Here is a 21,264-nt window from a genome sequence, read left to right as displayed (position 1 = left end):
TGTAGAGCTAGAGCTGAACCTCACTAAACTCTAAATGGTGTTTGTGTTTCAGGCTAAAGGGAAGGAGAGGCAGTGGCTGAGGAATCAGGCTCTGGGTGAGCTGGATGATGCTAAAATCATTGACGGCCTAACAGGAGAGAAGGCCATTTATAAACGCAGAGGAGAGCTGGAGCCAGAGGTTAGAGCTCACATTGATCACTCTACACAATAGTGGAAAAGCCTACAGGGGTGCTCAAACAAACATATGAATTCAAATTCACACATTTTTTTAAGCAAATAATTACTTATATTTTGGTCTGTTTCTAAGTTCTTCACTTAGAAGTTTAAAAAAAGTTTGAAATATCTTTTCAGTGGTATACTGTTAGAAAAAATCCAGACACCATCCACACTGCTGAGTGTGGCGTTTAGATGAATATGTAAATATGTGCCGTGCGCTTTCCTCTCAATTACAAAATAAACACACAACAAAAATGACGGTGGTTAAGGAAGCCTGTAATCGTAGCTATGTGGATATGTTTGCACAAGCTCTGCAGTTTGGCACTCCAGTCAAGTCGTGTCGTGTTTATTTATTTACATAGCTCTTTATACAATAGACTTCTTTACAGGCAGCTTTACAGTATTAAGGCCCCTTCATACCATGGACGATAATGATAAAGACAGAAAATAATAGCAGTCCAAACCACAACTATAACGACACAGAGAAGCAATATCACTGGAATCACTTTCAGAACAATTTTTTCCAGCTGATGAACAATAAAAAGCTTGACAGCCAATCAGAATCTGTCCTGCTTTAAAGGGGTCCTCTTATGTCCCTTTTTAATTGTATTTTAAAGGGGTAGTTCACCCAAAAAAGAAAATTTGATGTTTATCTGCTTACCCCCAGCGCATCCAAGATGTAGTTGACTTTGTTTCTTCAGTAGAACACAAATGATGATTTTTAACTCCAACCGTTGCCGTCTGTCAGCCATATAATGTGGGTCAATGGGAACTTCTTTTATAAGAGTAAATAAAACACGCACAGACAAATCCAAATTAAACCCTGCGGCTCATGATGACACATTGATGTCCTAAGACACGAAACGATCGGTTTGTGTGAGAAACCGAACAGCATTTATAATTTTTTACCTCTAATACACCACTATTTCCAACTGCGCTCAGCACTCGCTTAGTGAGGTCTGATTGCGCTCTGACAATGGAAGTGATGTCTCGCACTCATTGAAGTATAAGCGCAAGACATCACTGCCGTTGTCAGAGCGCGATCAGACCTCACTAAACGAGTGCTGAACACAGTTGAAAATAGTGGTGTATTAGAGGTAAAAAACGATATAAATACTGTCCCATACTGTTCCCATTGACCCACATTATACGGCTGACAGACGGCAACGGTTGGAGTTAAAAATCATCATTTGTGTTCTACTGAAGAAACAAAGTCACCTACAACTTGGATGCGCTGGGGGTAAGCAGATAAACATCAAATTTTCATTTTTGGGTGAACTACCCCTTTAAGTCTCAGGTGTCCCCAGAAAGTGTCTGTGAAGTTTCAGCTCAAAATACCCCACATATCATTTATTATACCATGTTGTACATACCCATGTTTGAGTGCATGTGTCTTTAAATGCAAATGAGCTGCTGCTCCCCGCCCCCTTTCCAAGAAAGCTCTTCCTTTAACAGCTCCTGCCTGCATCGGATACTCTGCCAAATACTAACAAAACATCTGCTTGGTTTTGATCATCATCTATATCACGGTCACGGACATTGCAGTTCTTCTTCATCATGAATGTTTTTTTATCTGCATATGTTTTAAAGCTATATGAGTTTAAACCTCTAATTTGTCGTTTTCTAAGGGTACACATCTAAAGCACACGCACATAAAGCTGGCTGTCAGACAGCACGTCTCGTTAGTATTAAAACTAACTTCTCTTTCACGTTTTATTGTGCTTGAATGACCAAATACACATAAGGTTATGTCAAAAGCAACAAAGTTCACAAACACAGTCTGTTATGTCTGTGAACGTAAATTTGTATATTAGATCTGTGGCGCATTCCCTTCAAAAATAAAACTAATCCACTGTGTCTTCAGTGGCTCAAATGTCAAGAGTAAATGAAGACTGTTATGTTCACTCTTACATCCAACAACAAAACACCTCAATTGCTTACCACAACTCGCACAGGACTGGGTCTATGCTAATTGGGAGAGTCCGTCTGCAGTCGTGGGCGGGGCCTGTACAACATTATGTCACTTTGTACAGAATCTGCAAAGGGCTTGTTCTGAGACATTGCTAATGATTTATGCGGATTAAAAAAGTTGGTGGATTTTTATCATTATAGGGTGGTTGTGTACACACACTGCTGACAAGCATTTATCTTCAAACACCATGTAAAAGTGAATTTTGCATAATAGGTCCCTTTTAAATAGCTGGAGCATTTAAAGTCTCGGACGACAAAACTGCAGCGCGTGCTTAGAATAAAAAGAACAATATTGTGCGTTGGTGTGGACACTAATATAGTTATCTTTATAGTTATTCTTGGTGTGAGAACGGTCGAAAAAACGAAAAAACTGTCAGTGTTGCATTAGAATTACAACTTCAGTTTCTACTATAAAGCAGCGCTCCAGTGTGTTCATGTTTTTACTTACGTCTGACCTTGACAGACTGAATAGTAGAAATGAACCGGAGAAGATTCCCATGTCAAAGAAGGCGGAGCCCCAGAGCTACACCCACCTATTGCGCAATTGCCACATTCCAGTCCAAGGTGTTTAGCAGCCGGATCAAACTTTTCTAAAAGGTGTTTCCAATTCCTGAAAACAAACCTTGTTTTGGCCTGATTTTGTTCGAAGTGACGCCACACCAGTTTGTTCTTCAGTTTCGCTTGAAGTGTATCATGGCTTTAATTCTGAATCAAAATGTCATTACTGGATCTGTTGACTTCTCCAGTCATTTTATCTGCTTAAACCCCGCCCCTTTATTACAATTGACTGCAAGGTCGCATTCAGATCTGCCTCCATCAAATCAACAATTTATTGATAGAACTAAGTTCTATTCAACATTTTTTCTTTACCTATTATCCGTTTCACTTGGATGTACATCTCAAAATGGAAGAAAAGATCCGTTTTGTTGGAAGGAAGCAAAGGAGGCAGTACCTCCTCAAGAATTCAGATAAGGACATAATTCACAATACAAAAATAAAACAAAACAAATTTTGAAATATGAGATGTTGGTCACTATGAAAAGAGGAGTGGGTACATTCTTCAAAATTTCTCATTTTGCACTCCTTAGAAAACAGCATACAGGTTTGGAAGGACATAAAGTAAATAAATAATGTCTGAATTTTAATTTTTAGACAAATTATAACTTTAAGGTGTAGCATTCTTGTTAGACTTCCTGATGTTTGACTAAATTTTTTCTTTCTTCTATTCCTATTATTTCTTCTACTGGTATCGTTGAATTCCAGTTTAGCAGACACTCACAGCAGGAAGATCATATTATATTTACTGTTTCCCATAAGCGCATACTTAAAATCTTTCTGAATTTATGGTAATGAGTTCTTACAGTGGTGCCTTAATATATTATGTGGCTCCTGTATAATCCATTAAAAATCTCATTGACCATGAAGCCTTTCAGAAGAGGAGTCTGGGCAAAAAGAACGCTGCAATTAAACAAACCACATAGTAACTGTATTAAATGATTTTCCTAATTAAAAATCTGTCTGGTCATTTGAGACTGGATGTGTGGATGACTTATGTGTTTTTCCTTTGGTCTGGCTGCAGTTAGGGTCTCCTCAGCAGAAGCCGAAGCGTTTACGTCTGCTAGCGGACGTCTCTGGCAGCATGTATCGCTTTAATGGCGTCGACGGCCGTCTGGAGCGCTCCATGGAGGCCGTGTGTATGGTGATGGAGGCTCTGGAGAGCTATGAGCACAAGTTTAAGGTGAGATTTGAATCAGAGCCGATCAGCCATCGGCTCTGTTCCAGAACATAGTGAGCTATCTGTGTAGGCAGCATTTTAACACTGTTCCAAAGTAGGCATTATAAGTTTATTTCTTTTGACCAAATTCTTAGGTACCATCGCATTTAACCTTCATAAAGAAGGCAATCTCAAAATCAATTTTTCCGACTAAAAGGGATAGCTCTCCCAAAAATAAAAAATATCCCATGATTTACTCACCCTCAAGCCATCCTAGGTGTATATATGACTATCTTCTTTCAGACAAACACCGTCGGAGTTTTATAATGGGAGTGAATGGTGCTCCTGATTTTGAAGTCCAAAAAAGTCTATCCATCCATCATAAAAGTGTGACTACAGGGGGTTAATAAAGGCCTTCTGAAGCAAAGCGATGGGATTTTTTTAAGAAAAATATCAATTTTTAAAGGTGCCGTAGAACGTCTTTTTAAAAGATGTAATATAAGTCTAAGGTGTCCCCTGAATGTGTCTGTGAAGTTTCAGCTCAAAATACCCCATAGATTTGTTTTTATTAATTTTTTTAACTGCCTATTTTGGGGCATCATTAAGTATGAGCCGATTTAGGCTGCGGCCCCTTTAAATGCTCACGCTCCCTGCCCACGGAGCTCGCGCTTGCCTTTAACAGCATAAACAAAGTTCACACAGCTAACATAACCCTCAAAATTGATCTTTACAAAGTGTTCGTCATGCAGCATGTCTAATCGCGTAAGTATGGTATTTATTTGGATGTTTACATTTGATTCTGAATGAGTTTGATAGTGCTCCATGGCTAACGGCTAATGCTACACTGTTGGAGAGATTTATAAAGAATGAAGTTGTGTTTATGAATTATACAGACTGCAAGAGTTTAAAAAATGAAAATAACGACAGTCTTGTCTCCGTGAATACAGTAATAAACGATAGTAACTTTAACCACATTTAACAGTACATTAGCAACATGCTAACGAAACATTTAGAAAGACAATTTACAAATATCACTAAAAATATCATGATATCATGGATCATGTCAGTTATTATTGCTCCATCTGCCATTTTTCGCTGTTGTCCTTGCTTGCTTACCTAGTCTGATGATTCAGCTATGCACATCCAGACGTCCTGCCCTTGTCTAATGCTTGAACATGGACTGGCATATGCAAATATTGGGGGCGTACATGTTGAGTTATGTTGTGTTATGTTGAGATTCGCCTGTTCTTCAGAGGTCTTTTAAACAAATGAGATTTATATAAAGAGGAGGAAACAATGGTGTTTGAGACTCACTGTATGTCATTTCCATGTACTGAACTCTTGTTATTTAACTATGCCGAGGTAAATTCAATTTGTAATTCTCGGGCACCTTTAAAACTTTATAAACTAAAATATCTAGCTTCCTACGCAAACCAACTTATGCCAAAAGAGTAACCCCTGACGCGATGTATGACGCAGGATGTAGGAGAAGCATGAGCTTAGATGCCTCTCGTGGTTAAAACAAATACGGCTAGGCAACAAACTAAAGCTCCTCTTCTCTTATATCAAAATTCTCCAACATTTCTCTTTAAAAATTCTTGTTTTAGACTTCTAATTTGTGACTTGTGTCTTGTTTTGCTCTATCCTCTTGCTCTATGCCATGCGTCGGGTCAGAGGTCACTCTTCCGCCAGAACTAGACTCGCGTGCAGCTGTTACCGGAAGCCAGTGATTATAGTTTATTATAGTTATTATTGTTTATAGTTTGTTATAAATATGGATTTTTTTCTTACAAAAACCAATTGCTTCACTTCAGAAGGCCTTTATTAACCCCTTGGAGATGTATGGATTACTTTTATGATGAGTGGATGCACTATGTTGGGCTTCAAAAAAATGTTACCATTCATTACCATTATAAAGCTTGGAAGAGCCAGGATATTTTTTTAATTTTAATTTCGACTGTGTTCTTCTGATAGAAGATAGTTGTATACACCTAGCATGGCTTGAGGGTGAGTAAATCATGGGATCATTTTCATTTTTGGGTGAACTATCCCTTTAAGAAAAAAACAAAACGTCAAAGATGACAGACAAGCGTTCAAAATTTGTGATTTTTTTTTTTTTTTTTAATGTTTTTGAAAGAGGTTTCTTATGGTTACCAGGGCTGCAATTACTGTATTTGATCAAAAATACAGTAAAAACTGTGAAATATTATTACAATTTAAAATAGTAAAAATAGTAAATAATAATTATTGATGAATAATAATAATTATTCATCAATTCATAATATCTATTTGAATACATTTTAAAATGTAATTTATTACTGTGTAAATTATTATTAGAATTTATTTATTTGAAATAGAAATCTTTTGTAACAGTAAAACCATCTACTGTCACTTTAAAACCAATTCACGAAAATGTAATGGTGGCACAGTAGATTTTGAGACACTTCCTTTAATTTGAAATAAATCCATGCATCTGCTCAGTGAATCTAATTTTGATGGATCTTGGTAAAAGTTGACCACAGAGTTCAAAAATATATCTCTACACGTTGATGCATCTCAGTCTTTTCACCACAAACACTTTCGTCACTCAATAAAAATAGCAAAATCTGTATACAAATAAACCACCTCCAGGCAACACACCATGGAAACCGAGTGAAAACCTTCGGCCGATCTGATGAGTAATAGGGATCTCCCTACCGCACATGCTGACACACTGTTATGGAGGTTGCCATGGCAATAAGGATGATGTAAAATATCACCAGAAGCTGCCACATGCTCGGTTGCCATAGAGACAGTCATGCTGGTTTAGGTTGATTAGTGGTTAGCAGCTCTCTGGGAGGCCTCTGCGTCTCATTCTCTCTCTTTCACTTGATGTTCCTCTTTTTCCTCCGTCCATCTCTCTGTCTCTGTTCATCGGAGCTGCTGGCAGATGCTCTGGAGGCTGTGAATCACGGCCCTTGTTGGGAGCTGCTCGCAGATTTGTAGCGCCTGCACAAAAGATGATCTGTTATCTCCATCCCGGGGAGTTTGGGGGAGGAAAGCAGCGGAAGATATGCAGCTGCGGGTGTCAATGGTTCACGTTATCCCGTTCTGCTCTAATGTGCATCAACACTTTAAATGTGTGAGGTCAGATCTGAGGCTGGACGATATAAATATAGATAATATGCAACATTTGTAAAACAGCTGGATCCGGTGCAGTAATTTTGTTTCTCACTCAGGGCAGTGCATTGCTTAAGTATTGATTTTTCTTAAATATACATCAATATATTTTAGTACATTTTATTTTAAGGTGACATAGTTACATTGTACTTACTCAAATTAGTACTGAGTAATATTAATTAACTACATGTAGTTAGGGTTATGGTTAAGGTTTGGTTTAGGGTTAGTTAGTTAGTTAATTGTAATTATGCATAATTTACTGGTAAGTATATGTAGTAAAGTGTAACTATGTCACCTTAAAATAAAGTGTTACCATATTTTATTACATATTTTGGCATTTAAATTTAACCTGTATTTATGATTTTATCACAATTTTTTTTTTTTCCATTAGGTTTAATAAAAACAAATGCAAGTAGTGTATTTGGATTATAATAGCATTAAGACATTTTTAATAGCGTGTCTGATTTAGATCTCAGTCGCAAAAAAAACGAGCTGGTAAGTTCAGTTCATTTTTGTGAATCAGTTGTTAAGAATTGACTATCAATGAATCTATTCAAAAGTGATTCAGCAATTTACTTGATCAAATGTTCATGCAAGTCTTCATGTGACATTTTACTGGCTTTAAATATTTTAGTAATATATATATAGGTAAATGTTGTTGATAAGTACTATTATATTTCTGCATATAACTAAACAAAATTGTCAATATAAATGAAATATAAGTGAAAAATATTCTGTTTGGTTGAAAAGATTCAAGATACACTAGCTTTGAAAAGTTTGGGGTTTTTTTTCATGTTTTTGAAGAAGTCTCTTATATAGACCTATTTTGTGTTTGCAAACAACGATGACGTTTTTTGTGGGAAGAGCCTACCTGGTGCCAGAAAATTACAGTTCTGCAGTAGCAGTCTGGAAGCCATGGAATAACGGAATAAAAAAAAAAAGTTCATTTCGAGTTTATATCTCAAAGTTCTTAGAAGGAAAAACAGAATTGTGAGATATACTCGTTATTCTTTCTTTGTTCCTCAGAATTGCGAGTTTATATCCTGCAATTCTAACTTTTTCCCTTCAGAATTGTGATATAAACTCACAATTGCAAGTTATAAAGTCCGAACTGGGAGATATAACACACAAATGCAAGAAAAAAAGTCAGAATTGTGAGATAAAAATGTTATGTGTAAAAGTTATGTAAAATGTGTTTAGCTTCTGTATTCTATTAAAATGTTCCAAATTGGTCTATTCACCAAGGCTGCATTTATTTGATCAAAATACAGTAAAAAAAATTATTACATTTTTAAATAATATTTTCAATCATATGAATATTTTAAAATTTATTCCTGTGTTGCTAAGCTGAATTTTCAGCATCATTACTCTTCTTCAATGTCACATGATCCTTCAGAAATCAATCTATTATGCTGATTTGCTGCTAAAGAAACATTTCATCTTATTATTATTTGTTGAAAAAGTTGCTTCATATTTTTGTGGAAATCGTCATACTTTTTTTCAGGATTTTTTGATGTTCAAAAGAACAGCATTTATTTGAAATAGAATTTTTTGTAATATTATAAATGGGTTTACTGTCACCTCTTATCAACTTAATGTCCTTGCTGAATTTTTTTTTTTTTTTTTTTTAAACTTACTAGCTATATTGCACAGCGCTATATTGCAGATCTCAGTTTGAGTGTAGAACCTGTAATAGATGGTGACACAGATGAATGAAGTGACAGTGATATGTGAGATGGTAAGTATGCTTAAGTGTGTGTGTGTGTGTGTGTGTGTGTGTGTGTGTGTGTGTGTGTGTGTGTGTGTGTGTGTGTGTGTGTGTGTGTGTGTGTGTGTGTGTGTGTGGTGTGAGGGGTGCCAGACTTTATGGCCCCACCTTGGTTGTTTGCTCATCCAGCTGGCCTGTCATATATCTGTTTTTTTTTGTTTTGTTTTTTTTGTGACACTTACATAATCTGCATTACATAAAAGTGCGCCTGATAACTCATCCACATGTGATCTCAAGGCGGGTGTCATACACATTCTTCCTCTCATTTGTCCTTTGATCTGCTCAGCTCTGCAGGTTACACATTAGTCTGTGTCCCCTTAGTCTCACGTAGCCAAACCTTTGACAATCAACATAGAGCCTGGTCCACACTGGTGCTTTTTCTGGCCAAGATGAAAACCAGTCTGACTCCCAGATAATGTTTGCAAAAGTCAGCCAGTCAAATCTGATCTGGTAATTTCAGTTTTTCTGTGCAATATACTTGAGTGGGCATTGCTTGAAACTGAGACTAGTGTCCTCTTGATATGATCAGCCAGAAGTATACTGAAGATGTATTGACGTAATGGAATGTGATGTATTTCAGACTCTCAGTGCCATCAACTGTTGCATTGTTGGCAAAGACACTTGCTTCACTGTTGAGCTGGACAAGATTTTATTATGAAACTTCCTTTGATTGACTATTCATGAGTGTAACTCAAAATAGCATCCTCTTTGTCATTATAGCTGATTTACATCATCTTTTTGTTTTGTTTTACATGATTGAGGTGCACTTCTAAAAAATCTTTTCTTGAAGAGTGTTTATTCCAGCATATTGAGCATGTCGTTGTTTGTCTGCTCGTTATTTTCCTGGCAGCGTAGACTAACCCTTCTCCTTCTTCCTGTTTTTTCCTCTGTAGTATGATATTATGGGGCACTCCGGAGATGGTTTTGACATAGAACTGGTCAGATGTGACAAAGTGCCTAAGAACAACAAGGAGAGGCTGAAAGTTTTGAAGGTACAGTAATGCCTCTGTAATGCAAGTGTGACCTCATTTCCTTCCTTTTGTTTTGAAATCTATGCTCTTATGAATTCACTTGTGCTGACGTAGTAGCAGTATTTCTCCTAGAATTCCTCCTATTGTCTTATGTGACCACATCAGGAAGAAAGTCAAGCATAAATTCTCAGACATGAGACTGCAGGGATGGTCACTGGGATTCACTGACGCACAACTGCAGCCAAATTGGGGCCTTCAAAAAATGAAACAATCTCCTTTATTTCCTAAGCAAAGCGCTACTAGTAATATTTCAGCCCCTGGTGTTTTAAAACAGTTGTCTGATTACAGGCGTCACAGAAAAAAATAATTTAAACCACTGGCACAATTACACTTTTACTCTGGAATCACAGGTTTACACTTGAAACAGAAAGTTCTTCGAGATTTATTCTCTGAAAATAATCTTATCTTTCGCAAGTTTAGTTATCAAGTATCACTTGCCTTAAAGCCAATCACACTACAAGATTGAAGCTTGGCGTCCTTTCATGTTTTAGAATTGCAACTAGTATGCGATTAAAAAGTCACGTCTTGAAAAGTCACACTAGAAAGTTTCATCCTTGTCCAGTGTCTGCACTATTTCTCTCCAGAAGTTATGAACGATAAAACACCCTTTTGTGCGATTAATCATGATTAATACTTTCTTTTTGTCATCATTTGCTATATCCAGCAAAGTAAACCATCAAATTGAAGGGTGATTTTTCTGCAAGTTTTTTTTAACTTAAAATGTTAAAAATGTCTTTCCAAAAAAGGACATTTGGAGACTCCAAAAGGACACCAAATAACCAAATGATATAAGCAGTCCATAATTCATAAATTTATGCACACCAAACCACCCATGAAGAAAACTTTTCTGAGTGTATATTATGTGTACAGTGCAATAGAAAAGCTTGTTTACATTTTAGAAGAGTCGAGATACGATGCAATACTGAACAGAACCAAATGTTTGCGCATCTAGATAATGGACTCACGCGTGTTTACTGTACGTCTCCTGTACGTCACTGTGATCATCTTTACCTTGATTCCAATCCTCATCCATCAAAACTTTACTAGCGAGACGCTGGTTTGCTTTATCCAGCCAAGAAACGTAGTTTGCATATCATCTCTGGCCATACAGCGATGGGATGTTTTTACTTTCAGTCTATATTTCACACAGCATGATCACGGGTTCACACTCTTCAGAAACAATCACAGAATATGAGTTTTAAACCAAAACAGACACTGGAATGAATAATTTACTGAAAACGCAATGTGAGTCTCTATTCTGTCTTTTATCTCTGATGTAATCAGCCTGGTTTTCTTTACATTGGTGCTTTTTGGGACTGAATGTTTGAATGAATTCGTTTACTGGATCATTGGACTGAAAACTTTCCCAGAGTTTGACAAAATGACAGAATGACATAATGATCTGATCGTAAACATAGAAGCGAAAATGGGTTAATTGGGTTTGAATAGATTTTTCCACCTACCAGGGTTACAGGTACTTGCACCATTGTAGATGCTCTCGACTTCTAAGATCATCTTAACTGCATGACGTAAATTACATTAATGATGCAATTTCGTGTGCTTCAGTAATTTATTTGCGTTAAATTATTTTAACGTGTTAAGGATTTTTAATTAATTGCTATTTATTAAATGCCTATTAAAATATAAAAAAAATTCTTCCATGGCCCATGGGACCAAACATCCACCCCATAATCTCACAAAATCCTGTGGGGAACTCTGCTGTTGCTGTTTTTTTTGGCTCTGTTTCCCATGAATCTGTACAAAACTGGTTTCAAACCCTTCTTCCATGTTGTTTATTGAGATGTTGTCAAGAATCTCCCATGTGTGAGCTAACCATCTAGGAAGTGCATTAAAACAAACTGTTTAGCATATGGCCTTTTATTTTCCTCTTGGGCAGCTGAATATGCATTATAACCTCCTCTTCTGCTGTACTCCACTGTCCCAGACCATGCATGCCCACTCGCAGTTCTGCATGAGCGGAGACTACACTCTGGAGGGCACCGAACAAGCCATAAAGGAGCTTGCGCAAGAAGAAGCCGACGAGCATTTCGTCATCGTGTTGAGCGACGCCAACCTGGAGCGCTATGGGATCAGCCCCGACCGGTTCGCACGTGCCCTCACCAGTAACCCGCAGGTCAATGCCTTCGCCATCTTCATCGGTTCCCTAGGAGACCAGGCGGACAGGTGAGGTTAATGTCCCGCAGCAGGTCGTGTGTTAAACGTTAGCGTGCTTGGTTAAAGGTTAAGCCTGGATTAGAACCGGCGGCGCCATTTCATGAAAACCGCCGTGCGGTGAAACGCCTTTGAATGAAAGTCAGTCTCTGAAGTTCTCTCCAAAAAAACAAGGCCCATTTCATTGCTAATTGCAGTGCAAAGTCTCAAATGTTTAGGGCAGCACTATAAAGCATAATGAGTTTGAATTGTAATTAACATTCCCTTTCTGGAGCCGTGTCAATTCTTTGCTGTGGCCTGTGTGATTTGTTCGGCTCTTCTCATATAAAAGACAAGAGTCTATAGGCTCATGTTCAGCTCTCTTTGGTGCATTGTTCGTGTTTTTTGAAGGATTTTGCGGGTCTTGACTCACAGAGGGCACATAAGGAGAGCTTGAAGGCATGCGGAAGGCGCCTCCGTGGTGGTCGGACACGTCCCATATAGGCTGTCCTTTCATGGCCTCCGTGATTTAAAGAGCAGTCCTCTCTGAACATGTGCCTTCTTCTTTTTAAAGGGACTAAATGACAGTAATGAATGATTAGTGAGGAGGGAGGGGCGGCAGCTAAGTGAAAGGACATGGGCGGCACTTTGCTTTCAGTCCCTCTTAACCAACAGGCTTTTCCCAAGACCCTGTATCTTATCAAAGCCCCTCCATGAATGACAGCCATTGTCCCTCCTATGGAGGAATAGGAAAAAACTCATTTGCATTGCTAATGTTTGATGTGGGGGGGCTCTTTTCTCTTTCTCTCCGACATCCAGGCTCCAGAGGACTCTGCCGGCCGGACGATCTTTTGTCGCTATGGACACCAAGCAGATCCCTCAAATCCTTCAGCAGATTTTCACATCCACCATGCTGTCCAGTGCCTAAGAGAACAGTAGTTGAATGAATCGCACCAAACCTGCCCCATCACTGATGACACAGTGATCTCTGCTTCCAGGTGTAACAGGTCCAATCTCATGAAAACATGTCAGGGTTACATGTTACTGGAAAATCAAAAGATCGAAATAAGGCATTATACAATTTTTTTTATTTATACTATGCACATGTTCCCCCCAAATTCTCATTACCATATTGATTCTTGTAGTGTAATAAAATATATTTTAATATGTTAGATGATCATTACTGAAGTTCATGTATAATGATTTTTTAAAAATAATTGTATTACAATAAATTTTCAATTCAATAAAAAAAATTCAGAATCCCAACTGAGAAAAAATTGAATTACAAAAATACTTGAGTAAAATTTACATAAAAACAGTAAAAATAAATACAGTAAAACATTTTAGATGTTCCTGTATGCTGATTGTATTACAATATATTTTTAATACAGAAAAATTTTGAATGAAAATAAATGTAATTACAACATTTATTACAACATATATAATTTATTATTAACATATAAATAATAAATACATATGAAAATACGTACATACATAAAGTAAAGCATAACTGACATTCATGTATGCTGATAAAAAAATATTTAGCAATATTTTAGCAAATGTTGGTGTTGGTGAGAATTTTGGGAGGGATATGCTATAAGTGTCATAAAAAAATTGTAAATTAAAAAACCCTTTTTTTAATTAAAATAATTTTTATTTTAGTTATTTTATTTTATTTTTGTTGTTGTTTTGTTTTAAAAAAAAAAAAACAACTTTTAAAATGTAAGCAAAATTTTATATTTTCAAAATAATTTTTTATGATCTGGACGGTTTTGGTTTGTTATCACCCAAAATGGGCCTTCTTTTTCCGAACAATGTGTGAGAGATTTCATCACAGTCTCTACAAACAAAACCAGAGCCATGGCTTTGTGTATGGACTATACTGCATGCAAATCTATAGTCACAATTCACAATTGTGTGCTGCATCAGGACTGAACTGTATGAGTCTACAATATTTTCACAAATGTACATAAAGTGCTATGGAAAATTAGATGATACTTTAAGTTTGGCAGTCTGTTGTTTTAACATATTCTATGAGCTTTTAACATAATCACGCACATGCCTAAATTGCTATCCATGCTATGTTAAGACTGAGTTGAGTGCATTGGTTTGATTGTACATTTAACAGTGCTGGGTAATATACCTACAGTAGCACTAATAATTGACAACGGGACATTGAACTATTTGAAAACACTTCACACCCGAGGTGACAATGTGGCCACGGCGTGAAGTGGTGTGCATAATTTCTAATAATTTAATGGGCCGGAGTCATTATTATTCTGCTTATACTACGGTTACCACACCTCAAGACACTGTTCAGATGTTGTCACCTTAGAATGCTCGTCAACCAATCAGACTCAAGCATTCAACAGCCCTGTAGTATATTGTATATTAATGCCTTTTGATTATATTCAAAATCAAGTTAAACAGGTTAAAATAATACAGTTTTCAAATGACAAAATATACTAGTGTAAAATTATATAGTACAAAATAATAATGTAAAATACATCCAAAATATTATTCACAACATTATGTAACACAACATAATGTTGTGTAATTATATCACTAAAACCAGCTGTTGTGGTTAAGAGCGTATTAATAGAACACGAGGCGTGTCTGAGTGTAACCTGTTTTGTTTTAAAGAGCCTCGTATTGTGTAAGAATTGGCACTCTTTTAATGGCACGTTTGTTGGGATTTTCCAAGTGTCCTCTAAACACATCATTGTAAAGTGCACACATCCTGTAACTTATGGTAGGGATTGAGACTGAAGCGAAAGAAAGAGAGAGTCAGCCGCACACCACCGCCACCCCATCACCCAAGAACTTCCTCGTAAATCTCTTTCTGTCCTGAGAAACCAGAACCTCAAGTGCAATTCCACACCACATTCCTCAGCCATCCCATTACACACTCATCACTCTTTAACCAAATGAGTGCAAATGAAAATGTATTCGGGACCTCTGACAGGCCTGACAATCGTCTCCGCTGACACGGAGCTGTGAGAAACTTTAAAGAAAAAACAACAGCTCACAGAAATAGTAGGTCTAGAGGTCAAAAGAACAGATAAAGTTTGCATTTTCAGCACACAAAGACGAGGATATATTTACTGCCGAAAAGTATAGCCTTCTGTGCATCCTGTGTTTGTGAGTCATCTTGAGGGAGATTTTTTTTCTGGACTTCCTGTTGTATTTGACCTCTGCTCTGTACCAGGCCCGTGTTAGCAGTGCTGAGTGTGGAATGTTGTCCACCTGACTGCACGCGCTTCTTCGCTGCTTGCGCAAACTTCTCCGAGACGCTTTCCAAGTGCTCCATCTATGTCAACAGTCTTTTTCCTTCCTGTCCCCTGGACCCACTGACGCCCGACGCTGCCACCCTGCCTCTCACATGGAGCTGAGGAATCCAGCCCCTGGCTCCTGTTACGCCACACTCCCGAGATGTTGCCGAGGAGAAAGTGGGACTGTAATATATAGAATCTGGCCAGCGTGATGAGTTGAACTTTGCAAAGCCAGCAGGTAGCAGAAATGTCCTACAGAATGTTTCTACTGAAAACACTGATGCTCTGTTCCAAAACCTATTTAGCTGCCTACTTAAAGGGTTAGGTCACCCAAAAATAAAAATTCTGTCTTTAATTACTCACCTTCATGTCGTTCCAAACCCAGACTTTCGTTCATCTTTGGAACACAAATTAAGATATTTTTGATGAAATCTGAGACATTTCTAGACAGCTACGTGACGCATAACCTGATTTTGCTGAGTTCAACATGTTCCTGGGTCAACATTTTTGTTGATCCTGGAACAACATTCAAATCAACCAATCAGATTTGAGGGACAAGTTTACAGATTATGTCAAGTTTAGGCTTAAAATCATGAATTGGTGCTTCTACATCAGTGTTATTCATCTATCATTTCCCTCTGATTTTTGGGATAATTTATGGGTAGGGTTAGGTTTAGGGGTAGGAATAGGGTTAAGACTAAATTTTCAGACTGAAATGTTGTTCCAGGATCAACAAAATATGTTGACCCAGGAACGCATCTAACTCAGCAAAATCAGGACGTGCCTATGTGACTACCACTTTTAAAGAGATCGTAAAACTAATCCATATGAATTGAGTGGTTTAGTGCAAATTTTTTGAGTAGACTCGATCGCTTTAAATGATGAACAGATTTAATTTAGGCTTTTATTCACATATAGCAGGATTGTCCTACAGAATGTTCCACTGACACTCTGTTCCAAAACCTACTGAGCTGCCTACTTAAAGGAATAATTTGCCCAAAAATGAAAATCTGCTGTTAATTTACTCACTCTCAAGCCTTCCAATATGTAGGTGTCTTTTTTCTTCAGTAGAACAGTAAAGAAACCGTTTTAGCTGAAACCGTGGTCCTTGGTGATTCGTGTAATGCAAATCAATGGCTACCGTTACTTTGAGAGTCAAAAAAACATATTACAAGCAAAACAAAATGAATACCCGTCACCTGGTGATACATTGAGGTGTTATGAAGCTAAACGATTGGTCTGTGCAAGAATCTGAACATTATTTACAACATTATTACCTGTAATCCACCACCTCAGCAAATGGTCTTGAGCGTTCACGGCAGTCTGAAGCATGGCATGTGCGCAGGAGTTCAAACATTGGGAATCTGTGAAAAGTCAACCTTTCCAACTGAGATCGTGCATATATAGGTTGCAGCATTCAGGATAAGTACGATTTTGATGAACAACACAACACACGCGTCCTCCTCTGTTGTAAACAAACACAGCGTCACTCCAGACTGCCATGAACATGCTTGCCGTTTGCTGAGGCTATGGATTATAGGTAATAATGTCGTAAATAATGTTCAGTTTCTTGCACAGACCGATCATTTCACTTCATAAGACCTCAATGTGTCATCAGGAGTCATGGGTATTCATATTGTTTTGCCTGGATATGTTTTTTTGACTCTCAAAGTGAAATGCACCTATTGACTTGCATTTTACGAATCACCAAGGACCATGATTTTTGCTAAAAATTTTCTCTACATTTCTAATGAAGAAAAAAGACACGTGCATCTGAGGATGAGTAAATTAACAGCAAATTTTAATTTTTGGGTGAACTATCCCTCAAAGGCCATTTGTCCACCAAAGCGTGAAAACGCCTAGCTGAAGGTGTTTGAGAACACAGCTCACTAGGTTTTGGATCAGAGCCTGAGCGGATCCACTGTGCCTTGAAGGGCTGAACACAGAATGCGTTCACACACATAGGTACATCACTTGAAAGTGCATGCTGCCATCACTTACTTTAGTGAAATGGTGTGCCAAGACTTCAGCGTAACTGATTAAATGAATCATCGCACCCACACAGGCCTCATTTACTAATCATAAAGACGAATTGTATTGTGAAACTGTCAACATGTCTTGTAAAAACAATGTAATTACTGACAATTATAGCCATTGAAGGTCATAAATGAAGTCTTTGACTTGTTAATTGCTGCTGAACATGTATATTATTGTCTTCTTGGTATCTTTTGATTTTGATGTGGTGTAAGAAATACATGTTAACAGATCAAATAAACATTACAGTCTGTAGAGTGTGTGTAAAATGAACTCGTGCTGCTTATTGTTATGGTCTGTTCACACAGGAGGTGTTCTTTCTTTGATTCTGCCTGTGTTGTTTTTAAGTGCCTAATTTAAAATGGCATTTTTGATCATTCTTGCTTTGTTTTTGGTGTCCCATAAACTTTATTTTGGTCCTTGCTCCTCTCTTTCATCGCAAACCTCTTGAAACTTATACTCAGAGCGGTCAGCGTTCTCTTTTGCACTATTAAGCAAATTAACATCTAGCAGGGAAGTAACAGCTGAAACAGCAGTGAGAAGTACTTTATATTTACCCTACTCGGGTAAAATATTAATTGTCACAACACTAGGTTTTTGATATTGTTCCTGATATTGTGTTGCACTTTAAAGACTATAGCCATTTCCAAAGACAGGATAATGTTCTGCACATCCTCATTTTTGTGTTTATTAAATATGTATAGCTATTTTAATTATGCTTTCAGCTACCAATAAGAGTACAGTGCTCTCAATTTCTGTCAGGACCACTATCATCAAATATGATTGCATAGAGTTTGTATTGGCAGTATGGTTCTGTTCTGGACAAAAACTCTGTGCGCATCCATGCAGCCTAGCATGGATAAGAGCAGGGAGAGCAGCAAAAACAGAACCAACATATGCAGATATAATTAATGTCAATAATTTAACATGTACATATATTTCAAGAATTAGTTTGATTCAGAGGAATCATAGGGCCAATCCTGACTGAAGAGAGGAGGAGCTGGGGATGGAGGAGGGTAATTAGCTCCTGAGAAATGCAATAGCTGCTGATAATACTGAGGTGTTTATATACGGATGCTGTGATAGGCGTCATATTCCTATAGGTAGACGTTAGTCACCTGGGAGTCAGCTGATGCGAGCTTGACTGACGTGACCTGCCAGAACTTACACTAACGCTGGATTTAAAACATTTTACAATATTTAAATCCATTCCACACATTTTACTCAAAACATTTTTAAAAGTCTCTTTTGCTCACAAAAGCTGCATTTATTTGATTAAAAATACAGTAAAGACAGAAATATTGTGGAGTATTATTACAATTTTAAAATATATATATATATATATTAACATATTTTAAAATGTAATTTATTCCTGTGATGGCAAAGCTAAATTTAAAATAATATGATCTTTCCGAAATCATTCTAATATGCTACTTTGCTGCTAATGCATTATTATTGCTATTATTATTATTAGTATGTTTAAAACAGTTGATGCTTAACATCATTGTGGAAACCGTGATACATTTTTTTCAGGATTCATTGATGAATATAGGTCAAAAGAACAACATTTGAAATAGAAATATTTGTATCAACATTATCAGTCTTTATTGCACTTTTGATCAACTTGCTTAATAAAAGTATTAATTTCTTTCATCTGAAATCTTACAGACACCATACTTTTGAATGGTGGGATACATGACATTTTTTTTTTTTGGTGGAAATATCCCCATCCTGAATCCTCACAATCAAAATAAGTGCTAAAGCTGATAGGAACATCAGTTTTTAATGATTTCCATTGTGTGTTTAAGTCCATCCATTGACAAATTGACCTCCAGCTGACCCGCTTGTGTCATTTGACCTAGTGCGTGAAACAATGATAAGATAAAGCGTCTAGACTTCTCAGAAGTGTGCTGAAAGCTGTGGGTAAATGTTTTTTTTTTTTTTTTTTCCTGGGATACGGCGCTATACGTGCAGCGCTTTTGTTCAGGCAATGACATGAAGTCCTAAAGTCTTCCATGTTCCTCAGACTCCTCAAGCAGATGTCAAAACACCCACCTGCACCTCAAATAACCACCTTTAATCTGTGTTAACAGCATTTGTGATGTCATTCTCTGGTTCTCATTCTGTCATTTTCCCTGCAGAACACAGTTATTTTGAAGCACAATGGATTTGCTGCATACTATTTTTCCTTCAGGCGCTGTTTTTCATGTAGTATTAACTGGGGGAGGAGGAGGTGTGGTCTGATTTGTGCTGGATTTGTGTTGACAGTTTCATTCAGTAGTTGTGCAATGATCGAACTCATCACAAACTCATGACTGGAGCTATGTGACCTCTGCATGTACACCGTCTTCTATTTACAGCTACTCTGTGATGCACTTGCACACTAAATGGGAGTATGCTAATAAACGTCTTACACAAACGGACGTGTGCGAGTGTGTTGTTCCCTTTGTTTGCCAGTATTTGATGAGGCTAGTCTGGCTCACATGTGTCTGTGCTGACAAGCTTCCTGATGCCGCTGATATTGGACATAGGGATGGAAAGAGGAAACAGCTAATTAGCACATGGGATCTGCAGCCGCAGAGAGTTCAGAGAATTTGATTATGCTTTCAGCCACTTAAAAGGGTGTCAACCCAGGCTTACTGGAAAAACATGCCTGTGGCGACATTTCGGCAGTATGATGTGTTGCTTTTTGCACATTTCACACTTTTTTAGTGCTCTGACAATGAGATGAGAGTTGGATGATGTTGGATCACTATTTTCTGCAGAGCTGCTTTATAGATGAATCACATCACACTCATTTCATAACTGATGATCTTTGCACAGTTTTTCAATGGAACTGAATCAACACTGAACTGACCTCAGCTGAACAACGACACGTCTTCACAAACGCAATCAACATGTCTGTAGAGCTGCTTTACAGCAGAATTGAATTCTGTTTGCATCATTGAATCATCATTTTCCTGTTTATCAGTGTAAAGCAGCTTTGAAACAATCTGTATTGTATAAAGAACTAAATAAATAAAGGTGACTTGACTTTCAAAGTGAAATGGACACTCAGATTTATTCAGATGAACATGAATCTGGCAACATTTTATTATGGTGGTTGTATTTATCGTGGTAGTTCAGAAATGAAATCTCCAGTGAGTGTTGCTAAAAGATTAATTCTCTATCGCATTTGAAATTAAGCAGCCACACTAAACCTGATAGTGTTAAAAGTGCAATATGTAAGACTTTTGCAGTAAAATATCCAAAAACCACTAGGCCAGTGTTATATATTTTGTTCACTCACAATATCCCAAATGTTTCGAACTGTTTGTAAATCGTGAGAAAATGGCAATTTTAATCAAGGCTCCGGGACGTGTGAGGAGTCGCCTGTCAATTGCGTCATACCCGCGTTACCCTCGGTTTCCGGTTTTATTTTGTAGAAACCATGGAAACACCAAAGACACTTTAATATATTACATGTTTTAATAGACAAGTGAACAAGTGTTTGGTTACGCTTATAGACAGAAAACTAATCATTGTTATATAGCTCAACACGTTTAGTCTTATTGTTTACATCTAATTTTCTTGATTTATTTGTGAGTACCATGCTTTACCATGCCTCAGAGAAAAACACTATTTTGTGAAGTAGCTAACATTGCATAATCATATACAGCTTTATTTTTAGTAACAGTAATACAGCATTTTCTCCATCATACAATTCGATTTAAAATGAATTGCATGCCATTTATCAACACAAGCCATCCAGCATTTAATATGATATTCTAAAAATCGATCTAGCTTACTGCAGTGTGCAACAAGTGTCTTACAGCAGCTGCCAAAATGTATCTAATATGATAAACAGAGCTGCGTTACCTCATACTCATGACTGGAAAAGTGGAAGCAGCAACTATGACATAATAAAAGTTCCGCTGCTCACGGCGTGTTGCGCAATCGCTCCAGCGG

At 37.4% G+C, this 21,264-nt stretch overlaps 1 protein-coding gene across 1 annotated transcript in view; it reads left to right on the top strand.

The window, feature by feature from the left end:
* vwa8 (von Willebrand factor A domain containing 8) overlaps positions 1–14,007 on the top strand; it is a 140,318-nt gene extending 126,311 nt beyond the window's left edge. Inside the window, exons 41-45 of the mRNA XM_048192999.1 lie at positions 53–178; positions 3,767–3,925; positions 9,722–9,820; positions 11,805–12,043; positions 12,830–14,007. Of these exons, the coding sequence (XP_048048956.1) occupies positions 53–178; positions 3,767–3,925; positions 9,722–9,820; positions 11,805–12,043; positions 12,830–12,938 (732 nt within the window). The 3' untranslated portion in view covers positions 12,939–14,007. The remainder of the gene's footprint in view (positions 1–52; positions 179–3,766; positions 3,926–9,721; positions 9,821–11,804; positions 12,044–12,829) is intronic.
* Positions 14,008–21,264: the final 7,257 nt, after the last annotated feature.

Source organism: Megalobrama amblycephala, linkage group LG6 (assembly GCF_018812025.1).
Source record: "Megalobrama amblycephala isolate DHTTF-2021 linkage group LG6, ASM1881202v1, whole genome shotgun sequence".
In the NCBI taxonomy this organism is placed as follows: Eukaryota; Metazoa; Chordata; class Actinopteri; order Cypriniformes; family Xenocyprididae; genus Megalobrama; species Megalobrama amblycephala.
This window is presented reverse-complemented; position numbering and strand designations above follow the sequence as displayed.